Source organism: Macaca thibetana, chromosome 19 (genome assembly GCF_024542745.1).
Source record: "Macaca thibetana thibetana isolate TM-01 chromosome 19, ASM2454274v1, whole genome shotgun sequence".
NCBI classification, from domain to species: Eukaryota; Metazoa; Chordata; class Mammalia; order Primates; family Cercopithecidae; genus Macaca; species Macaca thibetana.
This window is the reverse complement of record NC_065596.1, coordinates 18,976,925-18,996,512: the sequence shown is the minus strand read 5'-3', so window position 1 is coordinate 18,996,512 and position 19,588 is coordinate 18,976,925. Positions and strand designations below refer to the sequence as shown.

Sequence of the window (19,588 nt, the reverse complement as noted above, 5' to 3'; positions counted from 1 at the left end):
GAGTGAAGGCCCGGGTACACCACCTGAGTGGCCGGGGGGGCTCCTGCAAGCCCTGGCCTGTCTCACTGAGCTGGGCGCCTGGCCGAGGTCCCATTTCTGGTACTCTTTCCACGCTGGCCTCGCCTGTCCTCTGCACCCAGATGGGGGGCTGGCCTCTGCCCACGGCCATCCCAGGCATCAGCACCCAGCCCAGCCATTTTCCTCAGAATCTCTTGGATCCCCCCTCCTCTCCTTCCCTGAGTGTGCAGCCTCCCCAGGACAGGACCTGACCCACGTGCTTTGCACTCCCAGCTCCTAGCCCATGCCCAGCATGTCCAGGCATTGGCAGAGCTGCCCTGGGTCGGGGACCTCACCGCCTGTGCGCGGCTGGGTCTCGGTGGACAGAGCCAGCGAGGGTGCTGTGCCGAGGGTGGCGAGCCTGTCTCGGGGCCCTGCTGCTGGGAGCTGCCCGCACCTGCATCTGTGAGCTGGATTTAGTGCTTTGGTTCCTGAGATAGACAAGACCTGACAGGCGACACCGTCTCCAGGCACTTGCTGTCCTTTGTGAGGCCAGAGAGGCTGCTGGGAGCCACAGGGCCGGGAACGCCGCTTCAGACATGCGTCTTCCTAACTCCCCTTGCCAGGCAGAGTGCGGAGACTCATTCTCACACACACCCCCCAGCCTACCCCAGCGCCAGGGGCCACCCAGCACCAGGGGCCGTGCAGGCCGGCCTGAGCTCTGCGTCTGGACGCGACCCTCATGGGGACAGGGTCAGACAGCGTTTGGGGATCCCAGCTTTCTGGAGGAGTGGGAAGAGGGGCCGAGGTGGCTCTGGGCATCTCCCCGACCTCCCCCCCAGAGCCAGGGGGCATCGAAGCCCGGGGCAGGTGCCCTGACAGAGGTCTGTGCCGCCCACCTGCCTACCCTGCACATGGCTCTGTCCCCTGAAGGCCCCCTCTCCCCTCCAGGCCCTACAGACCGAGAAGGAGGCACCCACAGCCTCCCTCGGAGAGGGCTCCTCGGCCACACTGCCCTCCAAAAGCGGCCAGAAGACCCGACCGCTGATCCCCGAGATGTGCTTCACCTCTGGCGGCGAGAACACGGAGCCGCTGCCTGCCAACTCCTACATCGGCGACGATGGGACCAGCCCCCTGATCGCCTGTGGCAAGTGCTGCCTGCAGGTCCACGCCAGTGAGTGCCACTGTGGGGCCCAGAGGAGCCGCACCCTCCTTCAGGGTGCTGGTGGGGGCGCCGGTGGGGCTCCATCCTCCCGTGCGGAGGGCCACGCCGGCCCCTCTCCCCATGCTGTACTTTCAGGGCCGGGGCAGGGGCCTCTTCCGGTGACTTCCTGCAATTTCTGACTTTCTCGTCCCTCCCGTGGTCCCACCATCTAGAGCAGGGGGAAAGGCTGTGGCCGTGGAAGGACTGGGTGACCCCATGCCACCCCGGGGCAGGACAGGGCCTCCACCTCTCCCAGCGTCCAGAAGACGCCAGTGCAGGCCCAGGTGCCAGCCTCTGGTGCCAGCCTCCGCGGAGGAAGCCTCTGCTCCGAGGGGCACTGGGCTCCTCCCGCCCTGTCCCTGACACCCAGAAGCTCACCCTAGGGCCAGAGCAAGAAACGGGCCAGATACCCCATCTCTCCACAGGCTGTGTTCCCGGAGAATGACTGTCTCTGCCAAGTAGCCTTTGGGGGCAGATATCCCTGCCCTTGACCTTGGCCCAGGCGGGGTTCCTCCTCACTGGGCCTCTGGACAGTTCTGCCGAGTCTTCCCCAAGGCCTGGGAGGCAGCAGGAGGAGCTCAGGCACCCGCTACGCCTGTGATTTGGGGCCGTGGTTGAAACTGATGGTCACAGTGAGATTGCAGTGTGGTCAGGGCATCTGATTTATCTCTGCTCTCGGGGACCCCTCCCCAATCCTGAGGCTCGACTGTGGTCACAGACAAGAAAATGAATGTCTGTCTCTTTCTCAGGCGTGAGGGGCAGTGGCAGGAATTGGACTTCCAGGGCAGGAGGAGGGCTTTCTGGCGGCGTTTAATTTTCTGTGCCCCTGGCCAAGGCAGGTAGCCATAGATCTCTGTCAGTTTCCTCCTGGCAGTGGCCTGCCTGGGGCTCGCGTTGTCTCCTGGCTGGGAGGCTGTTCACTCTGCTTTGCTGGGCCTGGGTTTGAGACGTGGGGGAAGGGTTGCTGAGGGTCCCAGGCCTGCCACAGCCGGGCCACCCCAGCCAGGGCTACCCCAGCAGATGCCCCCACCCCCAGCCCGTGCCCACCACCCTGCTGCTCTGGAGGCAGTGAGGTCCTCACCCCCAGCCTCTTCAGCGGGCCACCAGCACTGGCAGAGAGCCCCTTCCACACTGCAGGGCAGGACCCCCAGCAGAGGCAGAGCCCTGGGGGCAGGCGGCACCCCTCCCCTCACTTTGGGGGCATGACTCGGCCTTTCATGCCCTTTCCCCGTTTCCAGACCCAGGGCCTCATCCAAAACTGAGTGGCCTTTGTGGCTGGCCTCTCTGGACACAGCAGGAGGAGCTGCTTTTGGGGGTGCAGACCCCCAACAAGGAGGGGCCCTCAAGATACCACCAGACTGAGTGCAGCAGACCCAGCTGGAGCTCAGGGGGCCCTGCTCCCCTTCCTGCGTCCTCCTTCCACACACGCAGCTTCCAGACCTTTCTCTCGCTCCACGTGCAGGGGCCTGGATTGAAGCTTGGAGGGTGGGAACAGCACGCACCCTGAATGCTGCAGCTGTGTGCGGAGGCCCCGTCACTCCACGTGCGGATGCCGGCCCCCGAGTTACCTGGCCCCTCCCGCTGAGTCTCACTCGGCACCCCCAAGTCTCACCTGCCCTCCAATCTCAGCCAGCCCCTGCTGTCTTCCAGGTTGCTATGGCATCCGTCCCGAGCTGGTCAACGAAGGCTGGACGTGTTCCCGGTGCGCGGCCCACGCCTGGACTGCGGTAACTCGCTCCCTGCAGCGGGGGTGGTACTCTGAGAGGCCCGGGCCCCGGCCCCACTCCAGCAGGCTGACTTTGGGGCACAGTCTCCCCCCATGGGCCTGGGTTCCTTCACCTCTGCCCTGAGGGGGTGGAACCCAAGGGATTCCCGCCCGTCACTTTGGTGGCTGCTAGTTTGAAATGTAAGGGCCGAGGGCTGCAGTTGGCAGATCAGGCCCCAAGCAGTGCGTGGGGAGCCTGCTCCGAGCCCTGCTCACCCAGGGCCGTCTGGTCTCTGCAGGAGTGCTGCCTGTGCAACCTTCGAGGAGGCGCGCTGCAGATGACCACCGATAGGAGGTGGGTGGCACCGCGTGTGTGGGCTGGGGGGCCGGAGGGGAGCCTGCCCTGGGCTGAGGCTCTGCAGGGTGTGACCCTAGTACCCGGGGGTCAGCCATCACCTCCACGTAACAGCCCCATGTCATGGATGGGGTGGCCGGGGCTGAGGAGGAGCACACGCCTGCCCCGACCTCCCTGAAGGTCCCCAGGCCCTGACCCAGCTGACAGCAGCATCACGCCCGGCCCCTCTGTGGCCAGCCCAGGTCCTCGAAGGCGCACCTGACCCCGCCCCACCTGCCCTCCCAGGTGGATCCACGTGATCTGCGCCATCGCGGTCCCCGAGGCGCGCTTCCTGAACGTGATTGAGCGCCACCCTGTGGACATCAGCGCCATCCCCGAGCAGCGGTGGAAGCTGGTAGGTCCTTGCGGTCGAGGCCCACCCTGCCCGTGTCTCTAGGGCCGCCGGCCAGGCTCGGCTCCCCGCCTGCGCCATCCGATGCGGTCTTTCCTCCAAGCTCTGCGTCTCCACCGGCGTGGTGGGCAGCTTTCAGGAAGCCAGTGACCCTGACTTCAGCAGGCGTGTTATTTTTTGAATCGTTCCCCGAGGTGCAAGGTACAAAAGTCAGAAGTCATCAAGGGTGCCGGAGATAAGCAGACCCCGTCAGGTGCAGCCTCGGGGGCGTCCTCTGCAGGACCGAGCACCCCATGCGGTTTCCACCTTTCCACAAAAGCAGAGACGCCACACATGCCCCGACACAATCGGGCCTTCCGATATTTGTTGTTTTTCTACTTATAACAAGCCTGGGCAACATGGTGAAACCCCATCTCTATAAAAAAACAAAAAACAATAGCTGGGCGTGGTGGCACCACACCTGTGGTCCCAGCTACTCGGGAGGCTGAGTGAGGTGGGAGGATCGCCTGAGCCCAGGATATCCAGGCTGCAGTGAGCTGTGATTGTGCCATTACACTGCAGCCTGGGCGACAGAGCCAGCCAGACCCTGTCTCAAAAAAAAAAATAAACTGTAACAGTGCTTGGCATGAGATCTACCCCTTAAGAAGCATCTGAGGTCCCGTACGGCTTTCACCACGGGCCCAGCGGTGGGCAGCAGGGCTCTGCGGCCTGCTCACCGGTCTTGTATAACTGACACTTCGCACGTGCTGAGCAGCAGCTCCCTCCGCCCGCCCCGGCGCCCAGCAGTCTGCTTCTGTGTGTTTGCCTGTATTACAGACCCCACGTGAGTGGGATTGTACAGTCTTTATTCTTCTACGACTGGCTTCTTTCTTAAAAGACGGGGTCTCTCACTCTCACCCAAGCTGGAGTGCAGTGGTGTGGTCACAGCTCTCTGCAGCCTCAAACTCCTGGGCTCAAGCGATCCTCCTGCCTCAGCCTCCTGAGTAGCTGGGACCACAAGCACATGCCAAAAAATTAGGTTAACTCCCAATTTTTTTTAAGAGATGGGATCTCACTATGTTGCCCAGGCTGGTTTGGAACTCCAGGCCTTGAGGTCTTCCTGCCTTGGCCTCCTGGGTAACTGGGATTACAGGCACGAGTGGTGTCTTTCATTTAGCGTAACGTCCTCAAGGTTCATCCATATTCATTCAACCCAAATATGGCAAGAGTTCCTTCTTTTCCTGGCTGAGTAATGTTCCGCCGTGTGGATGGACCGTGTCGTGTGGATCCGGGCACCCGCCGATGTCTCTGCCTTTTGGCTGTTGTGGGTTGTGCTGCAGCGGATGTGGGAGTGTGGTTGTGGTTTGGAGATTCTGATGTCATTTCCTGTGGATATAGACCCAGCAGTGGGATTGCTGGACCCTCGGGCAGCTCTGTTTTTACACTGGAGGAAACTGCCCTCCCTTGCGACTGGATGGACTCCCATTCGCACCCCCAGGGAGCTGGGCTCTCCTCTTCCCCCCGTCCTCACCCACACCTACCTTGGACTTCTTTGTACCAGCCGCCCTAGCAGGTGCGAGATGGTCTCGCTGTGGTTTGATTTGTGTTTCCCTGGCGATCAGTGACACTGGGCGTCTTTGCACAGTCCTGTTGGCCATCTGCATGCCGTCTTTGGAGAAACGTCCGTTTCCTTTGCCCATTCTTTGCCTGGGTTGCTTGGCCTTTGTGGTTGAGTTGGAGGATCTCTGCCGCTCCACTCTCGGTGCACATCGAGGGCCCCCTGCAGATGCACGCAGCCTCCTTGTGCGTGGCGGGGCCTCGTAGTGGGGGCTTGCGAGGCTTCCTCCTGCTCTCAGCAATGATGGTCCCCCTTTGGGGAACCCCTTGGAGCCACGGGGCAGTCGGGGAGTGGTCAGTGCTGGCCACCAGCTGGCTGTGCACTTGGGGCAGATTCCTCGACCTCTCTGCCTCGGCCGTCTCCTCTGTGCTGTGGGGTTGCCACAGTCCCCACTCTGCAGGGCTGCAGTGGTGTGAGCTGGGCCCACTCCCTCCCTGAAGCATGGACCACCCCGTCTGAGCACTAGCAGCTGCTCGGGGCTTGTCAAATCTGCAGCCTCGTCCCCCCAGGCCCCCAGTGTCACCCACTGCATTTGATCCACACAGTGAGAGCCTGTGGAGTCACCCTGCACTGTCCGTTCTGCAGGTGAGGAGCCTGGAGCCTGGAGGGGCTTGGCCGACTGTGGCCTGGGCTGCAGCCCCACAGGGCTGTCTGTGCTTTACACCCTCTAGCCCATCTGTGCATGAGGCACTTGGGGCCGTCCACGCCCACCGGAAAATGACACTCAGCTGGCCCTTTAAATCAGCTTCCTGCAGAGCCTTGGGATCTGGCCCAGAAAGGAGATGAGGAGTCCAGGCACCGTGACTCACGCCTGTAATCCCAGCACTTTGGGAGGCCAAGGCGGGCGGATCACCTGAGGTCAGGATTTTGAGACCAGCCTGGCCAACATAGTGAAACCCGGTCTCTACTAAAAATACAAAAATTAGCTCTGCATGATGGGCCATGCCTGTGATCCCAGCTACTCTGGAGACTGAGGCAGGAGAATCACTTGAACCCAGGAGGCGGAGGTTGCAGTGAGCTGAGATCTCCCCACGGCACTCTAGCTGGGACTACAGAGTAAGACCCTGTCTCAAAAAAAAAAGGATGAGGAGAGCGAAATGCAGACTTTGCTGGGGCCGCGTCCCCACTAAAAGGGCTGCGCATGTGGTGGCGTTGATGGGGAGGACGCGTTTGTCCCTGTGCACTCCGGCCTCTGCACATGTGTCTTGTGGGCCTCTGGAGGCTGGGCCCGCGGCCAGTAGTACCCAGCAGCGTCCTGCTTGCTTTTCCTGCCTGGTCTATCTTCCCAGCTGCGGACACAGTGCCCGGTGTTGACAGTCGGGCTCGTGTGGAGGTGGGGCTGGAAGCAGACACGTCAGTCTGGCGGGGCGGGTGATGCCCGCCACAGAGCCCGGGCTCCCGTGCACCGGTGCGAGGTGCCCACGAGCCTGTTGGGCTTGGATGCCGCACTTGGAGCGCACAGGTGCCGGGCCACCTGGGTGGGGCCACACAGGCCGTCACAGAGGCTCGTCTGGAGGGGGAGCCCTCTTGCCTCGTTCGTGGAGCAGAGCGTGCAGCGGGTCATGCCAGCCTGGCCTGGTACGGCTGAGCGATTAGGAAGCTGGCAGCCCGCGGGTGATGCTTCGGAGGCACCAGTGACTTGGTCCACAAACGTGGGCGTAAAAGGCCACATGATTCAGGTGGAGCAATGGTGCGGTGCCGGCGCAGTGATAAATCCTCCCGCCCCGACGCCTTATGGATCATCTGACATTTCCAGGACGCGGCCTCTTCATTACCGGTGCTTGTAACGATGAATTAAAAATCCTTTTACACAAGGCCCGCTTGTACTGCTTAATGGAGCTTTGCAAGGAGGCGGTGGTTAACTCCTGCTCGCCCAGCCACCCAGCCACCTTCGCAGGCCACGGGCAGGCCGCAGGCATGGGGCACACTCACTCCTGGTTACCCGTCCATCCGTCTGTCTCCAGGGCTCCCCAGCCACCGGCTCAGGGCTTCAGGCAGTCCAGGTGAGTCAGGGGCTCCGGCTGGCCGCCCGCCTGGGCCAAGTTAGCACCAGGTTCTCAAGGCGTGCTGCTGAGAAGCCCTCACCTACCGGCGGGGCAGGTTCCTGGCAGTGGGCAGAAGCACCAGGAGCTTCTGGAAGATCTGGGAGGTCTGGGAGGGGCTTGGGATGAGAGGAGGCAGCTTCAGGGCAGCAGCAGGGGTGGGCAGTCGCACCAGCTCTCCCCGCTGCCCACAGTCCCGCCTGGAGGGGTAGGGCCGGTCAGGAGGGGCTCTCTGCTCCTCAGGGGTTGGGGTGGTTTGTGAAAGCAGGTTGGTGGACAGCCACTGCGCCTCTGTGTGACACGCTGAGGACACAGTGCCATGGGTGGTACCCAGCGGTGACCATCTGCTTCCTCCAGTCCGTGGTGCCCTGCAGACCTCCGAAGCCCACCCTGCGTCGTCCTCACAGCCCTGTGGCCTCTGAGGAAGGACACTGAGCCGGGAACTTCGAACCAAACACCAGTACCTGGGCCCTTCCAGGCCCCCCAAGGGCCTTAGACCCTGAGTCCCCGGCACACACTGGCCTGGGCCAGGCCAACACTGGACGCGGGTCTTCAAACCGCAGCTCCCAGGAAGGGAGGTGACAGCCAAGAATGCCTGCCCGACCTCCTGTGGCCACAGCGTGTGGCATGACTGGACCTCGCCTTAGAGGGGTGGCTCTGGGCAACCTCAGCCCCAGGCGCAGCTCCTGACAAACGGCCTCATGGGTCCTGGGGCACACTCTTCGCAACGTGGAGACGCAGGGTCACGGGCCGCCTGCCACCACGGGGCGGAAGGGGATGGTGCTGTGTGCCAGGCTGCCCCGGGGCTGGGTTTCTCCTGGGCCTGGGCTGAGGGGTGGAGGCCTGTGGGTGACGTGTTCAAGATGGCTCAACAACCCCACCTGACAGTGTCCAGGCAGGGCCTCTCCCCCACCCCCAGGCCCTCAGGGAGCGCAGCCACCACTCGTACACGCCGGCCGCTCTGCTGGAGGGGGACGCCGTGCTGGAGCGCTGCCTGGCACGTGTTGTGTGATGGGAGAATTGGGTATTGACAGTTGAATAATGAGATCTTGATGCTGTCGATCGGCGCTGCTCCAGGCCCTTGGCTCATCTGACTTTTGAACATGGTTTATAGAGCAGTGACGGTGCCACTTATTAAATGCTTATCGGGGCCTGGCGTGGGTGTGGTGGTCGCCAGGGCCCCAGTGCTGACTGGGGCGGGTATTGCCGACTCGGGCGGGTGTTGCTGACTGGGGCAGGCTTTGCAGCAGGAGCGTCGCGGGATGAAAGGTGGCTCTCCAGTGCTCCCTCCTCACCAAGGAGGCTTCTCTCAGGGCTTCTTGTTAAAATCCGACGTAAAGGACCCGCACAGTGGCTCACACCTGTAATCCCAGCAGTTTAGGAGGTCAAGGCAGGAGGATCCCTTGAACTCAGGAGTTTGAGACCAGCCTGGGCAACACAGCAAGACTCCACCTCTACACAAAATTAAAAATTAGTCAGGCATGGTGATTGCGCCTGTGGTCCCAGCTACTCAAGAGGCTGAGGGGGGAGGATCGCTTGAGCCCAGGAGTTGGAGGCTACAGTGAGCCATGATCGCGCCGTGCGCTCCAGCCTGGGCGACAGAGCAAAACTCTGTCTTAAAAAAAAAAAAGAAAAAGAGAATCCTTCACTCTAACCATTCTAAAGTGTGCCACTCCATGTTTTTTAGTACATTCTGAGTTGTGTCAACTATCACACCGTCTTAATTCCGGAACATTTAATCACCCCATGAAGAACCGGCCCCATTACCAGTCGCTGCCGTCCCCCACCCTGTACCCACGAGCCCACTTCCTGTGTCTGTGGGTTGCCAGCCCTGGGGGTTGCAGATCACGGGGTCACACGGTCTGCACTCACCTGCGTGTTCCCAGGGCACATCTCTGTCGCCCCGTGGTTCCTCTCTGGCTGAGCAACACCACGTGGGGCTCTTTGGTGTCTGTCCCAGCCGTCGCTGACACACGGGGGGGACGGGAGAAGACTCCCCGGGGCTGAGCAGCAGGAGGCTGGGTCAGTGGGTCTGGAGGACTTGGCCAGGGAGGTTTCGGGCTCTGGGCTGGGGAGGGGGCCCCTCGCCGGGCAGAACACAGGACCACTCCCACCATGCCTCCCTTGAAAGCTATGCCGGGAGGGGCCGGGGCCTCCATCCCAGGGTCCCTAGGGAAGCTCCAGCCCCATGCCCCTGCCTGTGTCCCCGTCCCCAGAAATGCGTGTACTGCCGGAAGCGGATGAAGAAGGTGTCGGGTGCCTGCATCCAGTGCTCCTACGAGCACTGCTCCACGTCCTTCCACGTGACCTGCGCCCACGCCGCCGGTGTGCTCATGGAGCCGGACGACTGGCCCTACGTGGTCTCCATCACCTGCCTCAAGCACAAGTCAGGGGGCCACGCTGTGAGTGCCTGCCCGCCTCATTGCCCCTGATCCCCGGCTCCCACCCCACCGACGCCCACGCTGACCGTCCCCCGCACCCTCCGCACCCTCCCAGGTCCAGCTCCTGAGGGCCGTGTCCCTAGGCCAGGTGGTCATCACCAAGAACCGCAACGGGCTGTACTACCGCTGCCGCGTCATCGGTGCTGCCACGCAGACCTGCTACGAAGTGAACTTCGACGACGGCTCCTACAGTGACAACCTGTACCCCGAGAGCATCACGGTGAGTGTGGGGCGGGGCAGGAGGCGGGGCAGCGGCGGGGGGGAGGCTGGGAGCACAGCCACAACCTGAACCCGAGAGCATCACGGTGAGTGTGGGGCGGGGCAGGGGGAAACTGGGAACAGCCTGACTCCAGATCCCTCCACGAGGTCCCCTTGTCCTCAGGCCCCATCAGGAAAAGCAGTGCTCACTGTGTTGTGCAGAAACAAAGCAGAAAGCGACCCGCAGTCAGGGCTCTGCACCGCCCCTCTACCCCCGCCCCCGCCGCCGGCTTTGGGGCTCCAGGCAGAGAACCTTACTTGCCAGCGTGGAGAGGGTCTAAAACCCAGCGACAGCCGCCGGCGTAGTGTGGCCGGGACCTCACCTCCCGCCTGTTCTCCCTGCAGAGTAGGGACTGTGTCCGGCTGGGACCCCCTTCCGAGGGGGAGCTGGTGGAGCTCCGGTGGACTGACGGCAACCTCTACAAAGCCAAGTTCATCTCCTCGGTCACCAGCCACATCTACCAGGTAAGCGGGGAACCTGGCCGCCCCAGTGTGCCTTCGCCAAGCTCTTCTTGTAGGTATGGGAACGGGAGGATCACACCCCTGCCCAGGTGCCTTTGCTGGGGCACTGGCGGGCGTGGGCTGTGGTTAGTGAGGCCCACAGGGCCCAGCTGAGCCTCAGCTCGCCTGCCTAAGTTAGAGGCACAGGGCTTGTTCGTTTTCAAAGCTAAAGGGCCCTCCACTCGGGTGGCGTTTCCCTTTGAGACACCTCAGTGTTTCTTAACGTAAGTTCTCCCTTTCACCATTTTGGAGTGTATAGCTCAGTACCCCTGGGGTTTTTTTTTTTAATCAAGTTGGTGGTGAGCTTCTTCTCATGATTGTGGAAGATAAATTATTTAAAAGTGTGGAATCTTAGACCCGACACGGTGGTTCACCCCTGTAATCCCAACACTTTGAGAGGCCGAGGCAGGCGGATCACTTGAGGTCAGGAGTTCAAGACCAGCCTGGCTAACATGGTGTGGGGGTTTCTGAACGCTCAGTGACAGGTCAGAGAGCAGTGACTGGGTGGCGCCAACCTGCACAGCACGGGGGGGTCCTGGACGCTCAGTGACAGGTCCGAGAGTGGTGACCGGGCAGGGCCAGCCTGCATGGCACGGGGCAGGGGTCCTGGATGTTCAGTGACAGGTCAGAGAGCAGTGACTGGGTGGCGCCAACCTGCACAGCACGGGGGGGTCCTGGACGCTCAGTGACAGGTCCGAGAGTGGTGACCGGGCAGGCCCAGCCTGCATGGCACAGGGGAGGGGTCCTGGATGTTTAGTGACAGGTCCCAGAGCGGTGACCAGGCAGGGCCGGCCTGCAGGGCATGGGGTCCTGGGTGCTCAGTGACAGGTCCGAGGGTGGTAACCAGGCAGGGCCAGCCTGCATGGCACGGGGGCGGTCACCACCCGGTCACCACTCAGACCTGTCACTGAGCATCCAGGACCCTGTGCCGTGCAGGCTGGCCCCACCTGGTCACCACTCTCAGACCTGTCACTGAGCGTCCAGGACCCTGTGCTGTGCAGGCCGGCCCCACCCAGTCACCACTCTCAGACCTGTCACTGAGCGTCCAGGACCCTGTGCTGTGCAGGCCGGCCCCACCTGGTCACCACTCTCAGACCTGTCACTGAGCGTCCAGGACCCTGTGCTGTGCAGGCCGGCCCCACCCAGTCACCACTCTTGGACCTGTCACTGAGCGTCCAGGACCCTGTGCTGTGCAGGCCGGCCCCACCCGGTCACCACTCTTGGACCTGTCACTGAGCGTCCAGGACCCTGTGCTGTGCAGGCCGGCCCCACCCGGTCACCACTCTTGGACCTGTCACTGAGCGTCCAGGACCCTGTGCCGTGCAGGCCGGCCCCACCCAGTCACCACTCTCAGACCTGTCACTGAGCGTCCAGGACCCTGTGCCGTGCAGGCCGGCCCCACCCAGTCACCACTCTTGGACCTGTCACTGAGCGTCCAGGACCCTGTGCCGTGCAGGCCGGCCCCACCCAGTCACCACTCTCAGACCTGTCACTGAGCGTCCAGGACCCTGTGCTGTGCAGGCCGGCCCCACCCAGTCACCACTCTCAGACCTGTCACTGAGCGTCCAGGACCCTGTGCTGTGCAGGCCGGCCCCACCCAGTCACCACTCTTGGACCTTGCAGAGTCTTCCCTGCTCCTTGAGAAGGAGGTGGTTTCTGGGACAAGCCATCCCCGTGGCCAGCTCTGTGGGAGCTGCCACCAATCTCCAGACACTGTCACTTCTGCTTAGCTCCAGCCTGCCCCAGGGGAGGCTCAGGCAGCTCCTTGGACTTCCTGATTGTGTTCGGCTTAGACCAAGGGCAGGGTTGATTTGCACCCCTTAGCCCATCCCAAGCAGTGGCAAAAGAGAATAATTCCCGCTCAGCTCACCTGGCAGCTCTTCTCTCAGACTATGAGTTTCAAGCTGGGCTGGGCGCGGTGGCTCACACCTGTAATCCCAGCACTTTGGGAGGCCAAGGCAGGAGAATCACTTGAGGCTAAGAGTTTGAGACCAGCCTGGGCAACAAAGTGAGACCCTCCCCCCCGCCAATCTCTACAAAAAAATTTTAAAAATTAGTTGGGCATGGTAGTGTGCGCGTGTCATCCCAGCTACTCAGCTACTCAGCTACAGGCTGAGGTGGGAGGATCGCTTGAACCCAGGAGGCTGAGGATGCAGTGAGCTGTAATTGAGCCACTGGACTCCAGCTTGGGCGACACTGAGACCCTGTCTCCAAAACACACAAAAAAAGAAAAATACCTGCTGGGAAGCATTCTGGTGCATGTCGTACACGGCAGGATGGGTGGGGTGTGTGTGACAGTGACAGGACCCTCCGCCTGCCCCGGGAGCCTCAGAGTCCGGCCCAGGCAGGTTGGACTGGACTCCAAGGAGGGGAGGTTGAGCCAGGACCTCTAGAACACTGTGGAAGTTTGCTCCGGAGATCAGGCTGAGCACGCGCCAGTCTCCTTCCCTCAAGAAACCTATGAAGGTAATAGAAACACGTGAATGAATGAATAGCCATTTATAACGCACACGGAGCACAGCCGTGCTGGAAAATGACAAGGGAGACTCAGGGTGGATCTTGACAACACCCCACAGAAGAGGCGCCAGAAGCAGCCCCCACCCTGGTGGCAAAGGAACCGGATGGTGCTCGGGTGCTCCCCGGATCATTGACATGTCACCAGAGCCCAGGAGGGGGCCGGCGTCAGGGAGCTCACCCCAAGGAAGCCGAGCTAACGAGACAGTCAGAAATGAGATGATGCCAGCCAGGTGCGGGGGCTCGTGCTATGATCACAGCACTGTGGGAGGCTGAGGCCGGCAGAGCACTTGAGCCCAGGGGTTCGAGACCAGCCTGGGCAACACAGCAAAACTCTGTCTCTACAAAATAACAAAATTAGCTGAGCGTGGTGGCACGCACCTGTAGTCCCATCTACTTGGGAGGCTGAGTTGGGAGGATCACTTGAGCCTGGGAGGTTGAGGCTTCAGTGATCCAAGATCACGCCACTGCACTCCAGCCTGGGTGACGAAGCAAGGCTCTGTCTCAAAAAAAAAAAAAAAAAAAAAAGATGTTGCATCTCCAGAGTGCTCAGGGGCAGGGGGCAGAGGCTGTGGAATCAGTGACAGGTGGTATTGGAAGCCAGCAAGGCACTGTGGAGTGCCCGCCTGCCTGCGAGGTGGCAGCAGGACCTCGGTCACACGATCCTGCCAGCGCCCGCTGTGTGGTGGCCGAGGAGGTGGGGCTGGAGCTGCCTGCCCCGAGGCCGAGGCCTGGTCAGTGGGGGCTGGGGCAGGCCCAGGTGACAGCAGGGCCGAGTGGATGGGACACCCACATGCCAAGGCCCCAAGAGCCCCCGCCCCACCGCCTGTCCGGAACACTCGGAACACGTTTCCTTCGCACGTGACCCCTCGAGATGCTTCTGAGAAGTGCCAGGCAAGACGTCGCCACAGGGAGCCTGGGCTGAGGCGCGCGCCTCTCTGATTTCCTGTAGCTGCAAGCGTATCCAGTTTTCTCAAAATGTTAAAAAGCAAACGCTACCTTCAGAGCTCGCCCCGTGGAGACTCATAGTGAAAGCAGGTTCCAGGGAGGCGCTGGGAGGAAACAGTCTGAGTCTCCAGTCAGGCCCCAGTTCCCAAATTACCCGAGCACAGAAGTTTCCCGGGAGCCCGCTTGGACCCGGCAGTGTGAGCGCTGTCCTCCTGGGCGGTTCTGTGCCCTGAGAATCTGGGGCGGATCTCCCCAGTCTTCCCGACCCAGAAACCTGAGCCAGTTTCCGCTGAGTTTCTAGAATGCGCCTTCCCCTCCCGCAAGGCTGCGCGTGTGCCTGCCTGAGTCGCCGTGTGCCCGCCTGGGTCGCCGTGTGCCTGCCTGAGTCGCCGTGTGCCGCGCCTGCCAGAAGCCGAGAGGCCGAGTTGGGGCCGGGGGCTGGGGAAAGGCTGCGGGGGGTCCTGGGACTCCTGGGGTGGGAGCTCCAAAACCTGCCGCTGCCCGTGGCAGAGCGGAGCCTGGCCACACCGGGGGTGGAAATTGCTTTCCAGGGTGCTGGGGCTCCGACACCAGGACTCCTGCCCAGATGCTCCTCACTGGGCAGGCGCTGGGAAGAGGTCTTCTCCTGGTGGCTTCCCTCTACAAATGAGACGGGCGGGATGGGGCAGAGGGTGGCACCCAGGTCCTTGGTTCCCGGCGGGTTCCTCCACACATCCCTGGGAGATCTGTGCTGTCGTCCCAGGACGTGGCCCAGAGGCAACTGGCCATCCGAGAGTTCACACTGGGCACTCCCAGCCCTGCTTCTCCCGCCGCCTGTGCCAGCCAAGAGGCCTGTGGAACCCACAGCAGACTCTCTCCAGGGCCCACCTCTGTCTCCACCCCCAGCCATCCCCGGAGGAGTCACAGGGACTCAGGCTTGGCCGCCCTGAGGCCGGGTCTGCGCCCCCATAGAGAGGGAGGTGCTGTGATCCCGGGCTGCCGCCCTGCACGCTACCCGGGGCATCTGGCCCCAGACACACTTCTGTGAGGGTCTTAGTGTGTGCCTTTTGTTCGTTTTGAGACGGGGTCTTGATCTGTCACCCAGACTGGAGTGCAGTGACATCATTAGAGCTCACTACAGCCTCCACCTCAGCCTCCTGGCTAGCACGTGCCACCGTGCCCGGCTTGTTTCGAGTTTTTAAATGTGAAAAGCGAGCCCTCTGCTATGGGAACCTTCTCCCCGGAGCAGAAGGGCGGTCAGGGCCGGGGAGTGACCCCTGCACATTTCCTGGCTTGGGAACACGGCGCCCGGCACCCGTCGCCCGTCGCAGTTATGAGGTGGGCCTGGAGACACACGCCCCTCCCTGGCACGCCCTTCATGGGACAGTGTTGTGTTGCCAGAGGGTCCCTGAGAGAATCTCCGCGAGCCTGAGCTGGCGCCAAGCTTAACGCGGTGGAAGTGGGGCGCTCCCTGTGCCCCTCACCAATCAGGCATCTGCCGCCTGGAACAAGGCACCAGCTGGGGAGGCTGGAAGGGGGTGATCTGTCTCTGAGTTGAAGGGAAGAGGTGACCGAGCTGTTTTCAGGGGGCCACACGTAAGCTGGGGGCCCTGTCCTTCACCTCTGGTTGGGGACTCCTGAGCTCAGGCCCGTGTCCCCCTGCCCGGTCTCGCCTGCCTCCCAGGCCCCGTTGGGGCACTGTGCCTCCTGCCCGGCTCTGTGTCCACCCAGTGGCTCTGTCGCCTTGTCCTGGGGCTGTGTCTTCATGGAGACAGATGTCTGTCGAGCTGGGAGGGGTGAGGGGTGAGGGCTCTGTCTCCATGTGGAAGCTGCGGGGCCCCGCCTCTGCCCCAGGCTGTCCTGTCCTCCATCGTCCTTGCACCATGGGACGGGGCCCTCCGCCTGATCCCTGTTTGCTGCAGGCGGTGTCAGAGGAGGACATGAGCTTCAGCTCGGCTGCATGTGGCCTCCAGCGGGCCCCGGGCACCCAAGGGGGCCGGCCTCCCAGCCCCTGAGGCCGTGGCCTGCCCGGAGCACCTGCCAGCCTGGCAGTGCCAGGCCTCTGAGAGCCACATCCCCTGCAGGTGGAGTTTGAGGACGGGTCGCAGCTGACGGTGAAGCGTGGGGACATCTTCACCCTGGAGGAGGAGCTGCCCAAGAGGGTCCGCTCTCGGCTGGTGAGTGCACGAGGCCGGCCTGGTGGCTCCGGGTGACTCCTCAGGGAGCCCATCTGGGACGAGGCAGGGCACAGACTGCATCTTCCAATGGCGTGGACCACCCCTTCCTCCTGCACCTCTGCTGGAAGGGGGTCCTGGCCATCCCGGCACAGCTGGCCCATGGGCTCCTGGCAGGAGACGCTTCCTTTGCCTTGACTCCGGGTGCGCAGCTCCTGGGCGATGCCCATCATGTGGGGAGGGAGGGTTGGAGGAGCCCTCCCCTTGTCATGAATGTAGAGCAGACCCACCAAGCTCCCTTGCCCTGCAGGACCCGCGCTGCCCGACCCCGCACAGGGCTGCCGCTGAGCCATCATAGGTTTTGGGGCACAGGCGAAGTACAGGCACCCAAGTTGTCGGCTTAAAAAAGCTTTCCTGAGCTTTTTCCTTATTAAACGGGAGCCTGAGTCCTGGAGGCAGCGGAGGCAGCGCTGGCTTTCGCTCCCGCAGCCCTCATGGGCTTCCTTTGTTCTCTTTCTAATCCAGAGACGAGGTGTTGAGGGGCAGAGCCCATGGGGGAGGTTCCTGCTCCTGGCCACAGCTGCTCAGCCACAGAGAGGTCCCTCAGGGAAGAGATGGGGGCTGGCACCCCACTAGGGGGCCAGAGGCTGGGGCGAAGGGCAGGGCCCCTCCACTGGCAGGATCAGGGGTTTGCACGAAGATGGGAGCCTCTGAGCAGCCCCCACAGCGATCAGGGCTCTGTGTCCAGCTGGCTCCTCTCAGAGGCCGTAGACGGTGGCCAGGGCTGCGCAGAGCGTCTCCACCATGCTAACACTGTGCTTCCGCTCTCCCGCAGTCACTGAGCACGGGGGCACCGCAGGAGCCCGCCTTCTCGGGGGAGGAGGCCAAGGCCGCCAAGCGCCCGCGTGTGGGCACCCCGCTTGCCACGGAGGACTCAGGGCGGAGCCAGGACTACGTGGCCTTCGTGGAGAGCCTCCTGCAGGCACAGGGCCGGCCCGGAGGCCCCTTCTAGGACAGCTGGCCGCTCAGGCGACCCTCAGCCCGGCGGGGAGGCCACGGCACGCCCCGGGCGTTCGCTTGCTGTGAATTCCTGTCCTCGCGTCCCCGACCCCCGAGAGGCCACCTCCACGCCGCGGGTGCCCCCTAGGGCGACAGGAGCCAGCGGGACGCCGCGCGCGGCCCCAGACTCAGGGAGCAGGGCCAGGCGGGCTCGGGGGCCGGCCGGGGGTGCACCCCACTCAACTACTCAGAATTTTAAACCATGTAAGCTCTCTTCTTCTCGAAAAGGTGCTACTGCAATGCCCTACTGAGCAACCTTTGAGATTGTCACTTCTGTACATAAACCACCTTTGTGAGGCTCTTTCTATAAATACATATTGTTTAAAAAAAAAAGCAAGAAAAAAAGGAAAACAAAGGAAAATATCCCCAAAGTTGTTTTCTAGATTTGTGGCTTTAAGAAAAACAGAACAAAACAAAACAAACACATTGTTTTTCTCAGAACCAGGATTCTCTGAGAGGTCAGAGCATCTCGCTGTTTTTTTGTTTGTTGTTGTTTTGAAATACTATGATTTGGCTACAGAGCAGGCAGGGAAAGAGGCCCAGTAATTGGAGGGTGAGCCTGGGGGTGGGCAGGACGCCCCAGTTTCGGCACAGCCCGGTCACTCACATGCAGCCTCGCTCTCGCCTCTCCCCGGCTCCTGGACTTCGATGGTCTGGGTACCAGTGCCTGTCCCCGCTCTGCGCCTGCTGGGAGGAGGCCCAGGCTCTCTGGTGGCCGCCCCTGTGTGCCTGGCCAGGGGAAGCCCCGGGGTCTAGGGCCTCCCTCCGTCTGCGCCCATCTTTGCAGAATAAACTCTCTCCCAGGGTTCGTCTCTCTTTCTCTCTCTCACCCGAGAGAACCGCAGGGGTTCCAGAGGCTTCCTTGCAGACGAAGCACCCCTGGACCTCCCACGGCTCAGGGTGAGGGAGGCCCCCAGGCCCTTCTTGTTGGTAGTGAGTGTGGACAGCTTCGCAGCTCTTGGGGCACAGTCCCAAGAGTGGGTCGGGGACACAGGGCCAAGGCAGGCCTTCGGGGTCCCATTCGCCTGCTTCCGAGCAGGGACAAGGCCTGGTGTCCTTGGTCCCCCCGCCCACGCTGCTGTCTTGAGGGGAATCGGCTTCTTAGGAGTGGGTTGAGCTGATAGAGAAAAACGGCCTTCGGCCCAGGCTGGGAAGCGCCTTCTCCGGGTGCCTCTCCCTCGCCAGCTCTGAACCGAGCCTTCCCCGCCTTAGCTGTCTCCTGCCCCAGGGAGGGGTGGAGGGATAATTTGCTTGTATTAAAAAACGGCTGAGGCAGGAGTTTGGGACCAGCCTGAGCTACATAGCAAGACCCCATCACTACAAATTTTTTACAGGTTAGCTGGGTGTGGTGGTGCACGCCTGTGGTCCTAGCTCCTCGGGAGGCTGTGGTGGGAGGATTGCTTGAGTCCAGGAAGTTGAGGCTGCAGTGAGCTCAGATTGCACCACTGCACTCCAGTCTGGGCAACAGAGCGAGACCCTGTCTCCACAAAAAAAAAAAAAAAAAAAAAAAAGCAATGTTTGTATTATAAAACAGTGTCCTAACAGTCCCCAGGCTAGAGAGGACTAAGGAGAACGGAGAGAGTTACGCAGGAGCAAGCCTTTCATTTCCTTGGTGGGGGAGGGGGGCGGTTGCCCTGGAGAGGGCCGGGTGGGGAGGTCGGGGGGGTGTCAGCCGAAACGTGGAGGTGGTCCTCTGCACGCAGCCCTCGCCCAGTGTGGCGCTGACACTGTATTCTTACGTTGTTTGAAAATGCTATTTATATTGTAAAGAAGCGGGTGGGTGCCTCAGCTGCCCTTGTCCCTTGGGGGTCACACCCATCCCGTGGTGGGCTCCGGGACGGCCTGCGTAGACGGGCCACAGAAGGGCAGGCCGGAGCTGCACGCTCTCCCCACGAAGGCACCTCTGTGTCTTACTCTGTGCAAAGACGAGACAAAACCCAGCGCCCTGGTTTTTCCCCACCCGAGATGAAGGATACGCTGTATTTTTTGCCTAATTTCCCGGCCTCTAGGCTCATAATGAATTAAAGGTTCATGAACGCTGCGAAACCCCGTTCTGCGCCCTGGCACGTGTTTTCATTTCTGAGCCTGTGCTAGGGGGACCGATGTCGGGGCCTCCCTGGGGTGGGGCTGCCCGCGCCCCGTTCTCCTGGGAGAAGGTTTGCTTCCAGAGCTGGATGTCCCTCCGCTCGCACTCTCCAGCGTCCCCAGCACTCAGCGGCTGTCGTGCCCCTCACACTGTGGCCAGGCTGGGTGACTGCTGCAGCAGACCCCATGATTCCCCCCCCAGTTCCCTGAGGGCCTGGGCCTGGCCTCACTTGTCCCAGCCAGCAGCTGCCCTGTCCCTGTCCCCAACCCAGTTCTGGTGACACCTGAGCCCGGGGAGCGTCGCTTGTGGTGGTGGCTGGCGGACGTGCTGGGGCTTA

The 19,588-nt window shown here is 62.0% G+C and overlaps 1 protein-coding gene and 1 long non-coding RNA gene across 4 annotated transcripts in view; both read left to right on the top strand.

The window, feature by feature from the left end:
• The window catches only part of KDM4B (lysine demethylase 4B), a 184,016-nt gene extending 164,805 nt beyond the window's left edge, over positions 1-19,211 (top strand). For 2 of the 3 annotated variants that reach the window (XM_050770071.1, XM_050770070.1), the window contains 9 exons: positions 949-1,171; positions 2,852-2,928; positions 3,206-3,261; positions 3,547-3,655; positions 9,508-9,693; positions 9,788-9,952; positions 10,336-10,455; positions 16,017-16,109; positions 16,942-19,211. In XM_050770071.1, coding sequence (XP_050626028.1) covers positions 949-1,171; positions 2,852-2,928; positions 3,206-3,261; positions 3,547-3,655; positions 9,508-9,693; positions 9,788-9,952; positions 10,336-10,455; positions 16,017-16,109; positions 16,942-17,118 — 1,206 coding nt within the window. In that variant the 3' untranslated portion in view covers positions 17,119-19,211. Of the gene's footprint in view, positions 1-948; positions 1,172-2,851; positions 2,929-3,205; positions 3,262-3,546; positions 3,656-9,507; positions 9,694-9,787; positions 9,953-10,335; positions 10,456-14,695; positions 15,102-16,016; positions 16,110-16,941 lie in introns of those variants that run through there. The other variant, XM_050770072.1, reaches the window with a different exon arrangement.
• On the top strand, positions 3,662-7,061 carry LOC126942867 (uncharacterized). The gene is made up of 3 exons (XR_007721618.1): positions 3,662-4,935; positions 5,030-5,204; positions 5,835-7,061. It is a non-coding gene; the product is annotated as an uncharacterized LOC126942867 (long non-coding RNA).
• Positions 19,212-19,588: the final 377 nt, after the last annotated feature.